At 36.5% G+C, this 21,933-nt stretch overlaps 1 protein-coding gene across 2 annotated transcripts in view; it reads left to right on the top strand.

Annotated features, from left to right (window-relative positions):
* Positions 1-21,933, top strand: part of DISC1 (DISC1 scaffold protein) — a 203,864-nt gene that overhangs the window by 99,976 nt on the left and 81,955 nt on the right. For both annotated transcript variants that reach the window (XM_090135429.1, XM_090135430.1), the window contains exon 9: positions 6,726-6,914. In XM_090135429.1, coding sequence (XP_089991555.1) covers positions 6,726-6,914 — 189 coding nt within the window. The remainder of the gene's footprint in view (positions 1-6,725; positions 6,915-21,933) is intronic.

Raw genomic sequence — 21,933 nt, 5'->3', positions numbered from 1 at the left:
GGAATTCATGTTCAGATTTTTGAAGACTGTAGAATAAATACAGCAGACTAATGGCATTACGATGAGATTTCATTAGGAAAACAAACAAACAAACAAAATCCCTATTATTGAATGTTCAAGAGCTATCTCTATCAATAGTTAAAATTCAGGTCATCCTATATAAGCAGCTCTTTTAGTTCTGATTGGCATTTGCCTATTGTGATAAATAATTTTGAGTTAATACTCCTGAGATGCTAGTCAAGAATTTTTCTCCAAACATAGCTTGTAGAATCTTTATTATGTTGTTCACTGTTTCGAAGTTAATGGCTTTAGTAATTACAAGTAACAAGTACTCTTCACTGCATGAGATTTTACTGTTGATGGACACGTTTATAAATAATTTTTGGTAAAATCTCTTGGGTTACCATCTATTAGTTGGGTTGCTATTTTTTTTGTTGCTGTTGTTTTGTTTAATTTGACAAACAAATGAGGAAAAACACCTTAATTGTCAGTGCTTGAAAACCTGTATGCAATTGTTATAGTAATTGCTTCTTACAGGAGCTCTTAACGTGTTTATAAAATGTCTGTCATCAGTTATAGGAAAAATATGGCAGTACACAATACTGTATTCATTCTGCTAGCATGGTGGGTGTATTTAGCACAGAATCTGGTGGGATCAAATAAACCTAAAACATTAAGAAAAATTCAGAAAGTTGATATGTAAGCAACTGTGAATGTAACCACAGAAATATTATTAAAATTTGTTTTCTACTCTAAACTGTTTTGTATGAAATCAAATAATGAGAGAGGATGCATTTCTCATTTTTTCCTTAGTGAGAAATTAAGAAATACGAGGGGAGCTGTAATGTAAAATACATTTTTCAACACAATTTAGTCTGTTTTCTGTATGGGACTAAAGTAGATTGCTTGATATATATTGCAATTTGTTCATATATATATGAACATTTATACACATGCACACATACAGTAACTGTATGATTTTTTTTTTTCTCTCTTAAGGATGCATGACAGCATGGGATCAGATAGCCAGAAAGCATCTAGTGGGTAGTTAAGAAAATGTGAATGAAAAATGGAAGGTGTTATGTACTTATCTATGAGATGCACATCATTAACTTTCCTTATGTCTGCAGATGCAAATTAAGTGCAATCACAGAAATTAGAATGAGTGACTTCTTGAGTAGTTTGAAAAATATATATACTCTGATCTGTACAGTAGGAGATTCCATGTCATTGTTTTATAATTATCTCAATCTCTGTTTCGTTATATATCTGCAAATACATCTGAACAACTGGAAATGTTGTAGGATGATTTTCAGCAGTACAGTGAAAAGCATAGGAAGTGTAGCTTCTAAACAATATGACGTTTACTAAACAAAACATTTAATGCTGGCATTGTTTCTTCTTTGCCTACTCAGGTGCTTATTTAGGGCAAGTTCTGAATGGCTCTAAGAGCACTGTTTGCTACAGAGAGGACATGTCCTTTGGTCTCTACTGACATCTACCAGCCTGACTGCCGTTACCAAAACACGCAGATCCAAGGTTGAAAACATGAATGTCTTGTTTTCATGACTATATTGCTTTTTGTCACTTCATGCAGGTTAAGTGTGGTCACAAAGTTCTCAACAAGATGTTGATATATTCCCTGCCATGCTGCATACTGTTTTTAATGTTTTCTGCTCAAAGGCAGTAGTGCTCCTGTTTGTATATTTAAATTTTGAGAGGTGCAGTTTGGTAACAGATGGAAGACTTGACTAGTGTTAGAGACAAGAATACCAAGGCCCCTTTGTACCTTCTCATATAGGCTTAATTTTTTTGGTGAATTGGAGTTTTACAGAGACCTGGGTCTTGTCAGATGACAAAATTGCTTCTCTGCATTTAGCATCTTACTTTTGACAGCAGTCTGGATTGATGCCTCAGAAGCATATTGCAACTGGTTCTTCATCACAGAAACACCAAGGTTGGAAAAGACATATGAGATCATCCAGTCCAACCATCCACCTATTCACCAATTGTTCTCACTAAAATTCATGCTTGTATCACATCCTTCTCCAGCATACAGCACTGTGTACTGGCATGTATTCCCACAATGATCAGTTTATGCCCCATCCAAGTGTCTTGCTACAAGTTATGAACTTTTGAAAAGCCTATTAACCCACTTTAAAAAATAACGCTAGCGAGCTCCAAAGCTAAGTTCTTAACAGTCACATAAACCTAAGAAAACTATGCTATTTGTCTTTTTATCTTACATCCAAATGAGATTGACAGGCTTTCAGTGAACTAAAAAGGTACGTTGTAGTAGCTGAAACCCCAAAATGATATGTGACCAGACAGCAGAAAATCATTACTTCTGTTCCTGCAGTCAGTCAGCCATGTGGAGACTTAACTCTCTTTCTCTCCTGTTACCTAACCTGCTCTCCCTGGAGGGAGGGAGAGTGGAATAATCTTTCTGGCAGTTCCTTTTCTGGATGGGCAGAGCTGTGAAGGGTTGATGTTCTGACCCCATGGGAAGATCTCTGTAAAGAATGCAAGAAAACCTCCTGTGTGGTCTGTAGAACGGGTTAGTGTTGTCCCTCCTACAAATTGTCCAGAAGAACAAGATGACAATCCCCTGAATTTCAGTGCATGCACTGTTAGTACAAAATTCTAGGTGAATTGCTTCTTGGTTAGGTTGGTAAAAAGAGCACGATGATTTCATGAAACCTTCTAGATAATGAAGATTTGGTCTGGGCCCCTACCCTCAAGTGTGTCTGTCTTCTCCTTTGACAGTGGTGTGGAGGGGAGGCAGAAGCAAGAGAGAGGGGAGATGAGCTGATCTTATGCTCATCTCTCCCAGTGCAGGCACCAGAGCATTGGAGGAACCTTGTGGTCACTGGTCTCTATTGCTCTTTAAAACAGGTTACATCTTGGTGTTGCTGAATTACCAACTTCCAAATCTCTGACTTTTCTCCTCAAGGCTTTTGTGCCTTTTCTCATTGATAATTTTCACTTGAGTCTTTGAATTGTTAATACTGATTTAATTTATTAATTTATTTGATCAGTGGTGGATTTCTGAATTGCTGCTCTTTGGTGACTGATTAGGCTTGGTACAATAGGCTTTCTAAGGCAGAAAATTCCTCTTCTAAATGAATGTTTTGGGGTCTGTTGTCTACTTCTAAATGGATTATATTATTTCACCTTTCAGAATCATATCAATCATTTCAGTAGCATTTTGCTCCCTAAATGTGTTAGCACATGTTATTACTTGAAAAAAATAATCGCACAAACACACTGGCACTACCTGCAAAATCTTATATTCCTCTCATGTTTTTACTGTTTTCTCTTTTCTTTGTGAGAAGCTAAATGATATTTATTTTTTTCAAGTTTTGTTCTGGTTGGAATTGGTTTGTATTCTCAGGGGGTGGAGGATTTTCAGGCTTGAATTCCAGTGCCTTTGATAAATAGCATGGTGGTGAATGCCCTAAGCTAAAACATGAATTTTCACTTCTTTGTGTCATTAAAGGTACCATTAGTCTATGAAGGATTAGCTTATAGGTAATGATAAGTACAGACCAGTTTCTTTCCTACATTGGTCTGAATGTCTGGAACATATGCTTCAATGTTATGCAAAAATTGTTCCTTTGCTTGTATTGTAATGAATATAGTTTCAGTGGGGGTGGAATATACCTCTCTGCATCTAGCATAAATAATGGAAACTGTGAGTGTACGTACTTTCTGGCATAAATATGAGAAAGACTTAGAGCAAAAAAGACTGTGCATCATTAACTTCGTTCTATGTTTTGAAGACTTCAAAGGATATTTTTAGTCAATTTGTTACTGGCAAATACTATCAAATTAATGGGATGTTAGTTTGAGAGTAATATGTGGGCAATGATCTGCTTGATGAAGTAATATCTGATAGTGTAATTACACATAGAGAAAAGATACATGTGCAGACTGCCATTTAGCTGTTGTATGTGGCCATACTAGTAGAATTTTCAGAAGAGAGGAAAACAATCTAAGTTATTAATTACTGTATACAATTTAGTTTCACAATGAATAGAAATAATTATATGGCTACTTTTTTCCTGGGTATTCTTTTTCATTTTTTTATTTTTCCAATGTTTTGCTTAGTTTGGCTGGTGTTTTTTGTGTTCTCATCAAGCCAGTGGAGCTTAGCTGATCTTATTGTCTGTAGGGAGAGGGAGATAAAGGTTGTGTGAGAGGGCTCTAGAGGGCAAGATTAAGGAGGAAGTTTGGTTTTTGTTGCTGTCTTCAAAGATTACTTTGAGAAGTTAAACCTTACTGTGAAACGTATGTACTCAGCTCTGTTTGACAGTGTACTGTTAGCATACTGTTCAACCTGCTCAGAGCACTGTAGTCTTCAAATTAATTGAAAAATGAAAATATGATGTTTCAGTGCTAAGCTCATAGAAATATGAGTTTTTCCAAACAAAGGTGAATAATTTTGATTTTTATTATAAGCCCAACTTTATGTGGTTCCTAGAAAGGAAATCCCTGCATTGCATTGGAACAGGCTGCCCAGGGGGTTGTTCAAGAAATGTGTGGATGGGACACTGAAGGATATGGTTAGTGGGCATGGTGGGGATGGGTTTGTGGTTGGACTAGATGATCTTAGAGGTCTTTTCCAAACTTAATGATTCTATGATTCTAAAAGTTATGACTAAATTTTTCATTTGATATCAGCCAACTAGTTCTCCCAGTGGTATGGCTATATAAAACACAGCTTTGAGTGTTTGATAAAGCAGCAGGTTTTTTGTTCACTTAGGTGAAATACAATTATTTTACCAAAAGAGAAATTTTAACATTTTCATATATGTAAGCAAAATAAAATATTTTAACAGGTTTGAAGATTATTTCTACAGCATCCGAAGTGACTTTGTCTCTTAAAGAGCCCAGGAGGGCATGCCTTTTTATGCTGGCAGCTAGGAGTTGTGCATTAATTTTTAAATCAACCTTCTTATGGCATTTAGAATTTTGGTTGCTGTGATTGAGGTCAGAAGCTCACTGATGACACTTATGTTGCATGAGTTTGAATATGCTTTTCTGAAATTTCACTGCGGACTTTGACATCTCTGCTGTCAGGAGAAGCTGTATCAGGCAGTTTTGGCTTCTGGGGATGTATCTGTTGCCATTTCCTCATAGCCTCAGTTTTCATATAAACTTTTCCTCTGGGAATTAAGATCCATTTAATATGTATAAAACTTTCATATAAAATATCATACCTTTTTCCTTGCTGGCTTCTGAAATGCGAGAGAAGTTCCAGATTCTAATGAAAAATTTCTTTCCTTCATGTTTTATTAAGGCTCTTGTGCACTGATGCTTGGGATGAGTTCAGGTGAAATAAAGGCACACTGTTTAATTATTTGTCTTGTTGCCTTAGAAACATCTGAATATCTGCTTTTTTTTTCCTGGCAATTTTTTGTGGCGGTCATGCTTATCTTCTGCTGTGTTCTGTCCATTTGGAAATGTGGTGCATTAAGATATTACAGTTGCCCTGTTGTTTCTTCATAAATGCACTGGCAAACAATAAGATCCGACTACTTGTATATAGGAAAATAAATAACTTATAATTATTTAATTGTATAATTCCTTGTCAGGTAGAACTGGCAAACTCTCAGAGGAGCAGGAATTAGGGGTGTTTTGAAGAAGAAATGATAACTTTAAGCAAGAAGAGGTTTGCTGGAACTAGTCCTTCATGACTAAATAAACAACAGCAAAAAAGGCAGTTTTTAGCAGGGTTTAATCTTTGGACCTAAATGATTTGATACATTCTTATCCAAAACTTTGAGGAGTGCAATCTTCTTGTGGTATGTCTGTCTTCATATGACTACTTGAATTTTCAGCAGTGTCTTTCTTCAAGGAGGATCATTGTAGTTAATTGACAGAAGTGTTTCCGTTCACTCTTCTGCTCCAGAGGAATGGAGCCACTCTCAGCATTTAGCCACAGTTTGTGGTCTTCTGATATGTTCTTGCATCTTGTTCTTCCTACCTGTCCAGAGAGAACTATCCAGCAGGCAGATGTTAAGTGGCAGATGTTACTAATGTGTGTACTCAAAACCAGCTGGAATTGAACTTTTGATTCAGGATCACTGTCCAGAGGGCCTGAATATTTTTTGGAATTTCCAGGGCAAAGTAAGCAGGCAACATTTGAGGTGTTCTGCCACCTCCAAGGCTTAGGGACAGTCAGAAGCAGAGTGTCTTTACTTATATATATTCTCTCAGAATTTTATTCTGAAATTCTTTACAGCAGTTGCTTGTTACCTAATAAATGTGATATCACTTTCTGGTTGTGAACAACTGTACTGTGCTTCTTTGTTCAAAGAGGAATATTTCAGAGTCCAGAAGATTGATGGCAGCTGTTGTAGATGTATGGCAAGTTGAGGTGTTCTCCAAAGCATGAAAATGGTCTGACAGGTGACAGCACAGTAATCAGTATGTTTCAGTATGAATTTTCTAAAGTGTAGACTTAAGGAATAAGCGTTCTCCAAGAATCTTAACTTTTTATGACATTAGGTATGCTGTTAAGACTTTCTTAATCTGTTAACATAATAGATACTTGGAAAAAAGACTGGTTTGCTTTATTTCCCCCTTTTTTTTGGTCTTATTGCTGTTGGGAACTATAGTTGCTTTATTTCCCTTGTTTGCTGTGTAACTTACTGATGTTACAAGCGTCTCCTTTATTGTCTCTTTCCTCTCTCTCCCTGCTACCCCCCCAAAATATGCAGGAAGTAATTTTGGTACTGCTAAGGATCTGACAGAAGAAATAAGATCATTAACATCTGAGAAAGAAGAACTGGAAGGACTTCTCAGTGAGCTTCTAGTTTTGAGTGCCCGAAACATCAGGAAACTAGAGAGAATTAAAGATGATTACAACAAACTGAAGCAAGAACTTGAACATGGAGAGACTGCCTTTGGTAAGTAGTTCACAGGCTGTTACAGCTTTTGCTCTGTCACAGAAGTCTACTGGCTTTGACAAAACCATCATGCATTTACAAAACATACAGATTTTCAGAAGAAAGCTTGGCCAGAACTTAGATAAGCAGTGTGCTAGATAAACTTTCATCTGTTCGCTCTGGAGAAGAGTGTGCTCAGGGAGAGAGGAGATATCCTAGCAATATACTGCTTTTTGAGATCTATCTTAACCCAATTCTCAATACATTTTTTTTCTAAGTCCCATCAGAATTATAGTGATGATGATAGCGTGCATGAATTCACGTACAGAAAAGCATATGCAGTCTTTTGTGTGCTGACAGTAGGCGGCGTTGGTTTGTAACAACAGTGCAACCTATTTAATAAATCTCTGGTAATGGCTCTGAATGAAGGAGGTGTGATAGGTACATGGCTCTGAAGGAAAGAGTTATCTTCTTAAACTTATGCTTGAAGTGGGTTTAAAGCTTACCAAAAGCATCTTGCGTAAAAACACAAGGGCAGTGTGCTGAGGTGGCACTTTTGTGATGGACTGAGGAAATTCTTTGCAATTACTTACTGGGAAAGCTGCTGACAAATTAACAAAATAGCAAAACCACTATTATTCTTGGATTACCCTATTTTCTACTATTCCACTTCCTGAAGTTAGGCAGATAAAACAGGCTTGTTGCTTGATTAAATGAAAAGGCTGAATAACAATTAATTGCAAATATAGTTACTATAGTTACCTCTAAATAGATAAGTACAAGCTATTATGAAGCTTTAGAGACTTGAAATTTCTTTCCTTTTTCAGAATTTTATGAGCAGTAGGTTGGTTGACAAGAGGAAGAGTGTTTTTGAAGCACATATAGACTTGTCATAGGGAACTGGACAGGAAGAGGTATATTAGAAACAAAGTTTTTGTAAACAACTGAATACATCCAGGGCTGTAGTTTTTAAAAGTTTAGACAAATAAACACACATGCACCTTAGATTAGAAATTGCTTTGTTAGAAACTAAATGGCTGTTTAAACAATTCTTTGATCTTTTTGGTTCCTGAAAGTAGTGTGTAATTACCTAAGCCATGTGATCCAAACCCACAGAAAGAAAACACATCAGATGGTGTTTCCTCATCGCCTAAAATTGCGTATCAGTTGAAGGGGGGAGTATTCTGATTTTCCAATCTGCCCATTTAGTTTCTCCTTTGTTTCTCAGACAATTAAATTTCCTCTAATACATACACACTTCTCATTTGTATTTTTCTTCAGCAACATTTCAAACAAAACCTCTGCAAGAGTATTGCTGAAGTAACAGAATTGTTGGCAGTGCAGATGCTTTTTTTTCCCCCTTTGCATTTGTGTAACTGTAATGAGGTTTCTTTTAGATATAACCTCTACTGTCCTAAAATTTGTGAAAATAAATTGCAAAGTACTTCATGTTTACTGCTTGGATTGTTTTTTAATTTATTATAATTCTGTAGGCATAACAAGAAATTTATTTCTACATAAAATAACTCTACCAAGCACATAATGGTTAGTGATACATAAATTGAAATCTAAGATTCTCATTTTCTCATCCCTGACCTCCTTGCACGTATTCTGAACTGTTCTCTTCTTAAAAGTATGGAAACCCTTCTAGGTTTGAAATTGCTAGCATGAAATTGGTACCACCATGTTTAACTGAATAACAGTATTCTGATATACTCTAGAAAATTGTGAACAGATTGTGCCTTAAAAATGACATCCACTTTTATGAACCAGTTGCTATTTTGTGTGGTACTTTTATATTTGGAAAACAAAGCATGAAAATTTGGAATAGGATTTTATTGCCATGGCATAATTAAAAGAAGATGCAGTATACTATGATTGAGCAGGTTGTTGCTATAGCTGTTTCTCTGTCTCTTGTTTGGTTGAATGCCACACAATACTGCATATGGTGGCTTTATTATGGATGAGGAAGCCCATACCCTTATATGGGATACATTAGGGTGAAAAGAGAGCTGCCAAATGCTGAGAAATACATGTTGCTTTTATACATGATGTGTTATGCTTAGTTTTGCTGTGATCACTTGCATTTTCTTTGTTATTTAAAATAACTGGAGAAAATTGAGTTTATTTTTCTGCACTGTGAAAGATACAACTTGAGTGAGGGCTGGAGCACCTCTCCTATGAAGAAAGGTTGAGGGAGTTAGACTTGTTTAGCTTGGAGAAGAGAAGGCTCCGGGGAGACCTCGTTGTGGCCTTTCAGTACTTGGAAGGGGGATGGGATGGATGTTTTTCATAGTCTAGTAATGATACGACAAGGGCAGAACGGATTGAAACTAAAAGAGAAGAGATTTGGATAAGACATTAGGCAAAAATTCTTTAATCAGAGGGTGGTGAAAAGCAGAAACAGGTTGCCCAGAGAATCTGTGGATGCCCATCCCCGGAGGCACTCAAGGCCAAGTTGGATGGGGCCCTTGGCAACCTGGTCTGGCAGCCCTGTCCTTTGTCTCTTCTACTAGCTCTCTGCTCAGAGTTTGTAGTCCCCTTGAGGCAAAATTAACCATGCTAATTTAAATAGCAAAAACGAGCAAGGCTAGCATGACTGATTGATTCTTGATACACAGTTGAGATGTATCTGTGATCCGTCCTTGTGCAGAGTTGTGCTGTGCTTTGACCCAGCTCAACTTTTTATGAGATAGCTGCCTGTCTATCAGCTAGAAGTAGGTTACTGAAGGTAACACATGGAAAGTAGCTGTAGTCTCAGGATAGCAGCATCGCTGAAGTTGGAAAGGAGTCTGGATGCCATCTGGTCCAACTTCACTGCTCTAACAGGGCCACCAAGTTAACAAAGTCCACCTCTATGTCTCTTAGTCTGTTATTTGTAGGCTTTGGTCTAGTTTAAATACATCAGTGGTTTTAAACATCTTTTGCTGTAGAAAAAAGATGCATTGTTTTTCTCTTGAAAATGAAGTTAAGGTGGCAAGATCTGCTGTCACCTCAGTCTTGCTTTTTCTCTTGTTTTCAGGCAATAATATTCTATTTACTCCTCTCTTTTGTTTTATAACGTCTTAAAACCTTCTGCACAGGTATTCCTACTCATAACTATTCCTGTGTAATTTGGCACTTAAACTGTTATCTTTCATGCCTGTCAACTTCTTAAAACTTTTTTGAGATGTCTTCTACTGAAGATAATACCACTTTGTCTGGGAAGCATTAGACAACAACAACAAAGGAAACGCTGAAATGTGTGTATGTTTGTCTGGTGTATAAATTGGTCACCTGTTTTTTTTTTACTTCATTACTAATTGTTGATTTCTCACAATAATGCAGGTATAAGGAAGCAGACGTCAAGGGAAGAGACTTAATCACACAATAATCAGAGCTGGAATTTTAAATAGTACAGATCATTAGCATGCTAATGAATTTTCTCACTTTTTGCCAGCTGCCCAAATATAAAAGATATTGCAGATGTAGTGCAGTGGCTTTCTGTGCTGAGAGCTGTCAGTACTCCTTATAAAGGAGATCTGAAAGGATTTTTGTCAAAATTTTAGAGATGCTCAAAGATGTTTTTCCTATTGGAAAATAGAAGCATCAACAAGTAACATACTGAATTTGTATTTTAGAATGAATAGTACTGATTTTCCCTTTCCTATAGTAAATTTCTTCTGAGGGAATCAAAAGCTTCTATAAATGGGATCAACTGTTGTTGATGTTTTACAGTTATGAAAGCCAGACAAATGGGAGTTATGATGTTTTACCTGAAGTGGTGGTAAAACCAAGTTTTATGGTCTAATATTAGATATGGAAGTTGGTCTTGCCTGTGTCAGGGATGTTGGAGCTTGATGATTCTTAAGGTTACTTCTAAGCCAAGCCATTCTATTTTTAGTTGAATTAATCACTTTCAATAAACAGATTTGAAATTATGCTTTATGTGAGCTTAGAATTTTTCTAGACCACAGAAATTTCTGTAGCTTAAGATGTGATGATTCTGATAAAAGCACTGGAGATCTTGAACTTTGCTGTTGACAAAATCTGCCTTTTTAAGTCCAAAGATTCTGTTTTGGCAAGGAAGATAATTGCTTTACAGCTCAAAACAGCCATAACCATGCTCCAAAAAAGTGAAACATAATTACTTCCCTGTCCAGCAAACTGCTGGATTGTACTTAAATATCCTGGCTTGTGCTGGTTGGCATTTGTAACCTAGGACTGGAAATGAAATCTACTCTCTTTGTCTCAATTTTGTCGTTACCAGTACTGAAGGGCAGATTTTCCTGCCTCATTTGCTGAATTCCTTTTCTGGCTGCATTTACCCAATTTTTCAGGGAAAGAGTCTCCTGGTAAATAATGTATGTATTTCACGATCTAATTGCTAGGTTATGCTCACCAAGTCATCTTAAGTAGAATTTCTATACTGAATTAATTTCTAGAGGAAATATAAAATAAAGGCTATTGTGCACATCATAATCGCTTTTTAATAACTCCCACTTTATTTTTAACCATTGTTTAGAAGGTGACATTTTTATTTTTATTGCTGAACTCTCACTGAGAGTTTTATTGTCTAAGAAATTTCTGTTGTAAGTCCTTAGGCTCTTACCAGCCTGCTTGCAGGCTAACACTATGCAGAAATGAACAGATATATTCGTTAAATAATAAATTGGCAGTAGTGGAAGTGTTTCTTAGGAAGCTTTCTTGCACACTCAGTTTTTCTTACTCTTGCTTGAACTTATCATCCTGAGAATAAATTAAGTATATCTTCTTGGGATGTACTGCAAAGAATAATGGAAATGGTCATAGTCCTTTTATAGCCATTGTTGAAGATGCTGAGTATTTGGCCATTATGCAGAATGCAATTTAATTAGTCTGAAACTTAATATCATTTGGACAGCAGAAACCTCTAGTGATGCTGCTTAAAGTAATACTGGCTTTGCAAACTGAAATGTTTATGAAAAACAGGTCCTATGTTTCAAATACAAAAGCATAGTGTGTGATTTACCAAACTATTAATGGCTGTTTAATGCAAATCATTTTTATTATTTTTTAAATACAGTTTTTTATTCTGGCAGTTTCAATACTGCAAGTTCAGAAGCACGTGCAATGAACTTGCCAGTAGGAATTATTTTTTTCCAGTTTAAATATTTATTTTCAAAAATAATTGTGTCCAAATATCAGTCCCCAAAAGGGAGCAGAGTGTCCCTATTTTTGCTCATAAATGATTCTTAACACATTTTGAAAATGTCTAACAACTATGGAAAATGTTGTTAGACAGCTTTTAATAATTTGAAAACTTATTCATTCAGCAGCAGTTTATGCTGTGATGAAACTCATTCCATGTTTTGTGTTACTGATTTCTCAGGTGATGTTTTTAGCAGTTTTCTTCAGTGTTTTTTCTGCACCAAACAGGCTTTCCATATTGTTTCCACAGTTTGTCCTGTGTCTGAATGACTATCTGATTCTAAACCGAAAAGATAATTTTTTTTTCTTGTTTCTGTTTAAATAAATTATTAAGGAGAAACCACACTGTGTGTAACAGACGGGTTTCCATTGTAAAGAAGCTGTTGTATGTCCACTTCTAATTTGTGTGGGGTTGCCGTCTTCCATGTGTCATAGCTGTAAGAAATGCTTGCTGTCATTCACGTGAGTGGTGGAATGGAATGACCAATGGATGTGGCCATCTCTCTTAAAGCAAAGATCTTGCAAGAGTCAGGCAGCCTTCACTTGAGATTTCACAGCAAGTGTAAAACCCTCAGTGTTGTACAAGAAATGGTATTGGCAGTACATCTGATAGCACCCTTTATTTTGAGCTGAAGTTCAGCTAATGCTCTGAAATAACAGCATATAGAGACAGGTTCAGATAATCTGGAAAATAATGAACAAACAAAACCTAAAAACAATCAACAGAAAAAAAAAAAAAAGAATAAGAAAAAGAGAACAAAACAAGCTCAACCGTTGAGCTCTTTTTACATTGCATTTGTCAAATGCAGCATGAGTAATTGCATTCTGCTCATTGGTATTCTTTTTGCTATTTCATTTGAGAAATTGGTATTTATGTATTTGCTTAGGCTTCTACTGTTGTATATATTATCAGCATTTAATTGATTGTGAGTATGATTCTCATTTTCTTGTATCATCTGTCAGATTAAGTGTAGCTACATTCTTTCTTTGGCCTTAAAATTCTGTAATTGTAGAGGCCATGTTACAAATTGTTATGAAACTTTAGGGATCAAGTCTGGACCGACAGTTTTCATTCCATTTCAGGCTTTAAAAAATCTATATAAAATAAGTGAAAATGCAAATTTGTTGTTGTGCTTTTTTTTTTTTTTTTGAGTAAGTTCTCCAAACAATAATATTCAAATATATATATATATATTTGTTACAGAATTACCTTTTCGACATATGTTAACTCTATAATTTAGTGGATAAAGAACTATGTTCTGCTGGGCATTTCCTATAACTAAAATGTAAAATATATTTTTATTTTGTACATAATTTTTGTCAAGGTTGAAAAGAATGGAAGCTAGTCTGTTTTAGCATATTTCTTTACCATATAGCTTGAGTCACTTGTAAACTGTGTTAGTCATAATTGTGACTATAAAGGTCTGCTTGTCTGGTAGTGTTCATATGAATATGTAAAGTACTTCATTATTTTCACTTAGAGGATGAGGGTTTCGTTTATATGAATGCAATGAAGGTATTAAATTGAATCTGACTGTTCTATATACTTAAATGCAGAAAACATAAAAACTGTGTTAATGCAACTTGAACTGTCATAGTAGCTTAATTCAAAGCCCACTGGTATCTGCAGGAGCCTTTTGATCAGGCCATTTCTGTACCGAAGCTGAAAGGTTAGTGTCTCTTCTATTCCTTTCTTCTGAGATATGATGGTGTAAACTTTACTGAAATGTTATAACCATGCAGTATTTTCTTTGTAGGCAGCAATACGACCTGATTACATAACATAAAAGAAACTCCTGAAATGGCCCAGTGTTGGATCTGTGATCATGGAGAACTGAGTTTAAGAAATATAACTTATCTGAAGTTTTAGGCTGTCTTTCTTCATGGCAAATTATGTTTAAGTAGGATAAGTAGTAAATATGACAAGGTTTTCCAAGTTGTAGTGTCACAGAAATTTAGAGTGGCTCTTTTGGAATCATGGAAGTGTAATTTGATGGTGTCAAGTGCTACTGAACAACCCTCTGCTATAATAGAAGCTAGGAATCCAAACTGAGTAGGTAATTTTCAACTCTCTGTCATTCAACATGCATACCTTAATGTGCTGCTGCATGTATAAATAAGTGCAACATTCTGAGAGCATGCCTGATGACTTGTTCCTTTACATCTGAAATGCTGCTGCTCAGAGCACTGCTCTACTGGGGTAATGACAAATGGTTCCTGGTTTGCCACCCGTGTTCTATATTTCTACCACTTTTTAACGTAGTTCTGCTTCGTGTGATTAAGTTGTAGCAGAATAAATTTGAAGCAACACAGAAGGAATTTGGGCTCATTTTAGTAGTATGTGTCACCAGTTCTGATCAACTTCATTTGATTACAGTTCTGCAACTGCATTTTCCTAAGATGCAGATGGGCTCAGATTTGAACCTTCACAATTTGGTTTCTGTTTATCCTATTGTTTTGTGTGGATATTGCCTGCATGTGTTTCGTCAGGACATGTTGGATGGGGTTACGGCATGAGCCTTATGCCATTGGAGTTGATCCTGAAACACTGACAGATTACAAGTATGAAGACAGGGTTCATTATTTTGTAATGTTCATTTCCATTTTGATTCTCAGTGTCTTGATCAGGAATTTATGTTTTCTTGCACTGTTGACATTGCTCATGTTATATTAATGTGACATGATATTTTCTGTTCCCAAAAATTTGTTCTGCAAGGTATTTGGCCTATTTTGTGGTTTAACACAGCATCACAGTTGTTTGTGTCCCTGTGGGATGAGAGAGAGAAGAGGGGAGAAAAAAACAAAGTAGAACTCTTGAGTTGAAATAAAAATTATTTACTAAAATAGAGAAGAGAACAATAGTTATGACAACATGTATATATGAATATATATAACAAGTGGTACACAAGCAATTGCTCACCGCTCCCTAATCGAAGATCAGCTAGTCCCAAGCAACAGAAGAGAATGAGATAAACTACCACCCTTCAAAACTCCTTCCTCTTATGTCATGTGGTATGGAACATCCCTTTGGTCAGTGTAGGTCAGCTGTCCTAGTTCTGTTCTCTCACAACTCCTTGGGCCCTTTGCTGAGAATGGCCTTGGCTCCGTCCAGCACTGCTTAGCAGGAGCTATATAAGCATCAGTGTGTCATCAACATTGTTTTTATCTTAGAACCAAAACCTAACATCATACCAAACACTTTGAAAAAAACAATTCCATCCCAGCTGAGGCTAAGCCTCGTTTACTTTCTTTTGAGCATGGGTATAGAGATGGATAGGATACTTAAGGAACTGTGTCAGTTTATTTTCAAGTAGCACTTCAGTGAAACCAGTCAGGCAGTCATCCTTCCATTAGTCTAAGCAGTCTGCAGATTGAATACGAAAATAGTACAGCATTTTACGTTCAGTATATGCTTTGGATTTTTGAGTTTCTTTTTTTTTTCTTTTTACTTTTTTCTTTTTTTCTGTAAGAGATAAAATGTTGTTTTAGATCATTTGAGATCACTGATGTAAAATTGATGGCCTGAAACAGGATTACACCATGGCAGATACAGAGAATTAAACTGTTGTTTATCTTTTCTGTTACAGATGTGCTTTTAGGATATATTTTGAATAAAAAATCTTAGCACACTAACATACTTCCACCCCAAAGTTTTCATTCACAAACATTCATAGTGTCCTTGAGATACTGTGTACAAATCTGATTCCACGCCTTCATTAATATATGCAATTTGTGCATAAATCTAAAGATTTATACCTACTTATGTTGGTGGTAAATTCATGTCAGTGACTAAAAAAAAAAGTTAGACAATTTTCTGATACATTTCATCTTTGTTTTGAAATAGACTGGCATTATTCAGGTACAGCATCTAAGAGTATGAATATCTAAGCAAAAGAAACCCCTGGGATGTCATTCCATTGGAATGGAATTTAAGGTGTCACTCTTATGAAATACATTTAGTTTTCCAGTTTTTGTTCCTAGTGATTGTCAGATGAAGATTAGTCTTTTTTTTCTGATTCATTCTTATTGTTACAGTTTTAAGGATTCCTTCAGGAAGTTTGCAAATACAGTAGTAAAAGTAAGTGAAATCTCCTGTAATTATGATATTCTGGAATGGCCTCATCCCTGTCTGACTTCCCACTTAATGCTCACATGTTTAAAAAGAGTGAAATAAGTATCTGCTTTATAATGTTACTTGAATCATACAGGATTCTAAGCATGCTGCAGAATTTATATACATAGATAAATAGAAATAAAACCCAAACTGGAATGGTGGAAAATATTCCATGGAAAGATGGAGGAGGTATGATTTTGATTAAAAATACAGTAAAAATATTGAATTTGAATCCTTTATAGAACAGCTGCTTCTGTCCCCAAAACTATTTTAATGCCGCATGCATGTATTATTCTAAAGCATGCTATACAGTTTAAAAAAAAAACAAACACACACACACACAAAAGCAAAAACAAACAAACAAAAACTTGTCCAATTCTTACCTTTTATTAAGATATAAAAGTGATACAAAGATTATTTGCTCCCAGTATTATTCCAAGGAGGAAGTATATTTATATTTCTTGTTTTTATGCTTGCTTGTTTTTTTTTTTTTTTTTTTTTTTTTTTATATATATACTTCTATTAAATCCTAACTAATTACTCTGAGGTAATGTAAACCTTATTACTCAGTGGAATTACTCAGTGGAGAGCCCTGTATCTCCTGGTCAGGAATTGAAATTTTTCATCCAAGAATTTTATTCCTGCCTCTGTCCTTGAAGATATAATCTGGGGTAAAAGAGAGAAAAGCAAGGAATTGTTAATGTCTAGAGTCAGGAGATGGAGAGCCGGAGTTCTGCATCCATCAGTTTGATTTCTGTTTTCCTGGTGCAGGAACAGAATGTGCTTGCTTGTGGTTCAGTTGGTTTCTGACGTGGCTCCATGATAAAGTGTGTAGGTAGTGACTGCTGCTTCTGCCATTACATTGTGAAATCTGTGGTCCATGGGCTCAATGTGTATGCACAGGTTATAGTAGCAGCCTGTAGTATGAGACCAGGAATTTTGCCACATATAATTACACAGAACCTGTGGTACTCGCACAGGAGGTGCCAGAGTGAGTAATATTTCTGATTACATGTCAAGTTACACCTGATAAACTAAGAATACAGAAACCAGTTAATTCTTTGTGTAAGTAATGCATCTAGCTGGTTATTCTAAAGAATTTACTTTTTCCCAGTTGTGTTCAAGCTCTGCTTTATTTCTTTATACAAAAATATTGTTGTAGGCGGAATATAATTAAAACTTCAAATGAAGCTAACAGAAAAGAAGATTCAGTCATATTTGCAAAAGATATGTTTGGTTTGATGTGCATGTTGAAAGCTTGGGTAAAGATAAACAGTGTTTGCCAGGCTGCATAAGATTAAACAGTTCATTACCTGTTCGAATTATCAGCTGGAAGACATAGTGTATAAATTGGACTACAACCTCTACATGCTTTTGACTGGATTATACCTCTTATCATGTGAGGTGCATTGAAATATAATTAACATGAGCTGGAAATGACAGTCTGAATATATGTGTATTTCTGTGCAGATAATCCTATAACCAGATTAGCAGTACTAGTAACATTTTCTCTGCTGTTATTTCTTTCCTCCCAGTTTCTGTATTCTAAAACACTGTATAGGGAAAAGTTATCTATGTTCAATGCCTCAAAAAAGCAAATAGGCACCAGTCATCTACCTTGTGGATCTGACACTAAGAACATTTGAAAAATGTTAAGTTCTGGAGGGGGAAAAAAAAAAAGCAGGAATTGCTGATCTCTTGTAATCCTGATATTGAAATATGGATTTGAAAGATAATTTTTAAAATACATGGAATCAGAAATTCTGATACAATTTATATCAGTCAGAGGCTTGCCTCCAGTTTCTTCAGAGCTGAGTGTTTTACCTCTGTTGTCCTGCTGTGCCAGAATTTACAGCATCCATTTGTGATCTGAGCTACCTGAATGCAGGTTCTGTTTCAGTTCATGTAAAAAAAAGCAGAACATAATCAGAAATTATTTTAATTAGAAAATATTTCAGTTTTGTCATAAAACCATAATACATCTTGAAGTTGGAAGGCCTCCTCTTGAATAAACCTATTTTATTTTGTAGTCTTTAGGCTAAAATACAATTGTTTTAGATCAGTGAACTTAGAGCCCCTTGATTCTCACTAAGAGTTATTTCAGGACATTGTTTCTTTGTATTTCTGTGACTGATTGTCTTAGATGGCATTTAGTGATAGAATGAAGTCAGTACTTTCTAAAATTGAAGAGAATTTGTAGGGGAGTCACGGGAGATTAAAAGCTTGGGAGGCAGCTCAAAGTGCTTAGTGTGTCTATTCAGTTCAATAAACAGAAGGCTGAGATCATTTGATGGAAGTCTGCAACTGCCTACTCAAACTTGTTAATGGGAAGATCTTTATGATTTTAGATGAAAATATAAGTGATCACTTCTGATGGCTAGCAATTGGAGCTGACAACTTCAGTTTTAAAATGAGTCCATCTTTTAATGGAGAACAATTAGCTTGTCAGAGTTCATCAAAAGTTGTTACAAATTTCCATACTGTTCTTTTTTTTTATATATATACCTAATTCCAACTGGATTAATTCAGATTAGTCTTGCAGCTCACGTTTTGTGGATAGCCAGCATAGGTGAATATAATACGATCTATTAAACTTGCACTCTGGAATTATTGTATTATCAGTATAATGATAACTGGAGAAGTTATGCCCATCTCTGGATTTTTCAAGATGAATGATATCCAGTGCAGAATAGTAGTAACATTTTCTATCAATTCACTGTATTCTGCAGGTACTTCTTGTTCTCTTCCTTCTCCCTTTTTTCTTGCATTTTTAATTTACTAACTTCTGATGTTTTTTTCTCCCCTTAGTCTTTGCATGATTTATTTAGTCTGGCTTATTCTATATGAAATTGAATTATTGAAATGTACAAAAATATTGAAGGTCCAGTTAATCGGAGCTCCTAATCACACAGAACACAATTTCATACCTTTTCCAGAGCAGTGCACAATACTCCAAGATCAGTTTCTATCTCTACCCGAGTTATTTATTCTTGAAGCTGCCATGTCCAAGACTTCTCTGACTTGTTTAATTCCTCAAAGGCACAGTGTGTAGGTGTTATCTCATTCTTATGCTGCTTGCATTTTTCCTCTCATGGTGACCCTTGCTGAGGTCACTTACATAGCATGTGAGTGGATTGGTTAGGGAAATGGAGACTGCAGGAAAACACAGAACACTGTAAAAGTGCATAGTGTTTTACAAGCTGTCTGCCTGACCTTGAAAACCAGTATTTGCTGGTCTAAATGGAAGATGTAATCACAGTTCTGCAGAGTAAAGTATGAGGGCACCAAGATCTTTCCTGAGTTAAAATACTTTTTCACAACTCTGAAATGCTGAACTGTTAGTTCTGTTTCTATAGCATCCCCTGAAGTAGGGTACCAGGCATCTTTTATGCCTTCCCAAAGAATATAAAGAAGTAAGAAATTCTGTATCTTCTAAAAGTCTTTTGGGTTTTGGGAGTTGTTTTGAAAGTTCTGAACCCCTGGAGTCTGTCATCTTCAGCATTCCTATGTTTATTTTATGCACTCTTTCTAAGCATTCTGTGAAACGTGTATTTTAATACTCTATCTTTAATAAATGCCATGCATCTTCACAGCAGGAAAAAAGCATTTTAGCCTCTAAAATCTGAGTATTATGTTAACTTATTTTTAATTGCTCTTCTCATCTTATTTGTATGCTCACCTTCATTGTCCTGATGGATGAAAAATGTAACATGAGCCAGCAGTGTGCTCTTGCACCTCGGAAATCAAATGGTATCCTGGGCACCATCAGAAGAGGGGTGGCCAGCAGGGACAGGGAGGTGATTGTCCCCCTCTACTCTGCTCTTGTGAGGCCCCATCTGGAGTACTGTGTCCAGGTCTGGAGCCCCCAGTACAAGAAAGACAGAGCTGTTGCAGAGGATCACAAGAGCCACAAAGATGATAAAAGAGCTTTAGCACCTCCCCTACAAAGACAGGCTGAGAGAGCTAGGCTTGTTCAGCCTGGAGAAAAGAAGGCTGAGGGGTGATCTCATTGCAGCCTTTCAGTACCTAAAGGAAGCCTACAAACAGGAAAGGAATCAACTCTTTGAAAGAGTTGATAAGGTAGATAACAGCAGGACAAGGGAAAATGGTTTTAAGTTGAGGGAGGGAAGATTTAAATTGGGTGTCAGGAGGAAGTTCTTTACAGAGAGAGTGGTGAGGTGCTGGAACAGGCTGCCCAGAGAGGTTGTGGATGCCCCGTCCCTGGAGGTGTTCAAGGCCAGGTTGGATGGGGCCCTGGGCAGTCTGGTCTAGTATTAAATGTGGAGGTTGGTGGCCCTGCATGTGGCAGGGTGGTTGGAGTTTCATGATCTTTGAGGTCCCTTCCAACCCTGGCCATTCTGTGATTTAGTGATTTTAATATTTCATCATTTCATAGTCCAGATGACATGCACAGTTCATTTTATTATTTAATTTTCTCTCCTTTTTGTTTCACACCTTTTGGATTTTCTTGGATCTTTCTATTTGTATCTTGCATGTGCAAACAAATTCTCCTCAGATAGCTGTTTTCTTTTCCTTTGTGCTGCAAATGGTTCCTGAAGTAAGCTGCACAGACAGGCTTTTGGTTCTAACTTCATTTTCTATTCTGTTTATTATTTTTATCAAATTATTTTCCCCAATTTGTTGAAATTATTTTCCCAAAATGTGCTTTCCACATTTGATACCTAATATTATTGTTTTTTAAGAAAACCAAACAAGCAGCTTCCTAGTTGCAAACTGTATGCAGTAAACTTAAGTTACAGAAAGATTCTTCATTCAACTTGCATGATTTGGGGACTTGCTAACTAGTCTACAAATAGCACTAAAAATAATCAATATTTGACAAGTATTTTTCCAGCCTACAAGTGTAGTGTAAGAGAGTAAGCCAAACAGGCAGATATTTCTGTGTTTTTCTCTTGAGTACACGCATTCTTTTTAGCCCACTGTAGAGCAAACGAAGGTAAGAAATAGACGCTATAGGAAAAGATATTGAAGAGGAATTAACTCACTCCTCCTGGTAACAGGTTGGAGAAAGGAACGAGCTGAGGAATGTGACCCTCCCCCATTCGTACCATCATGCTGCAACAGAGAAGTATGGGGGCAAAGAGGGACCTGTGCAGACTCAGATGTCACAGGAAGTATTGCGGAGACAGAAGTGGTGGTTCAAGACCACCCCCCATCTCCCACTCTAGGCACTCACGTAGCTCACCCATTGGCTCAGGCTGTGACCTTGGAATTCCACTACACCCACTAAATTTCTTTAGACTGTATTTTACTCTGTGCAGTCACCAGCAACGTACTGTTGTCATGGTGGAAAGAGACATGTCTGTTCCATTGGTAGGCAAGTTGAATAGTATTTTATTCTGCCAGGTCTCTTCCCGTCCCAGAGTTAGAAAGATGTCGTGTTGAAGTGTCTTCACTTAAAATACTGCTTTCCCATTCTACAGAGTGGTTTGTTCTTGTAAGCAGTAACTGGACTAGAGACAATCCAGCACAGGTCTTGGATGAACGTACTCTGTCTGCTTTCCTTATCATGAACCTGCTTGTTTCCTTACCACACGTATTATCGCTGTTCTATGTAGTGTTCAAAGCATTTGTGGCTTGGTAACTCTGCCATAGTTGTACCATCACACATTACAAACATGTTTCTTTCAGCAGTGTTTTCCAAGTTGCCATCTGTTCTTTCAGTTGCGTGTTAGAAAAAGGCCCGCATTGGGCGGTGATGAAGTACTAAGCTCTCGAGGCACAATGTGATTATCC

This window comes from Phasianus colchicus, chromosome 2, assembly GCF_987193195.1.
Source record: "Phasianus colchicus chromosome 2, bPhaCol1.hap1.1, whole genome shotgun sequence".
Lineage (NCBI taxonomy): Eukaryota > Metazoa > Chordata > Aves > Galliformes > Phasianidae > Phasianus > Phasianus colchicus.
This window is presented reverse-complemented; position numbering and strand designations above follow the sequence as displayed.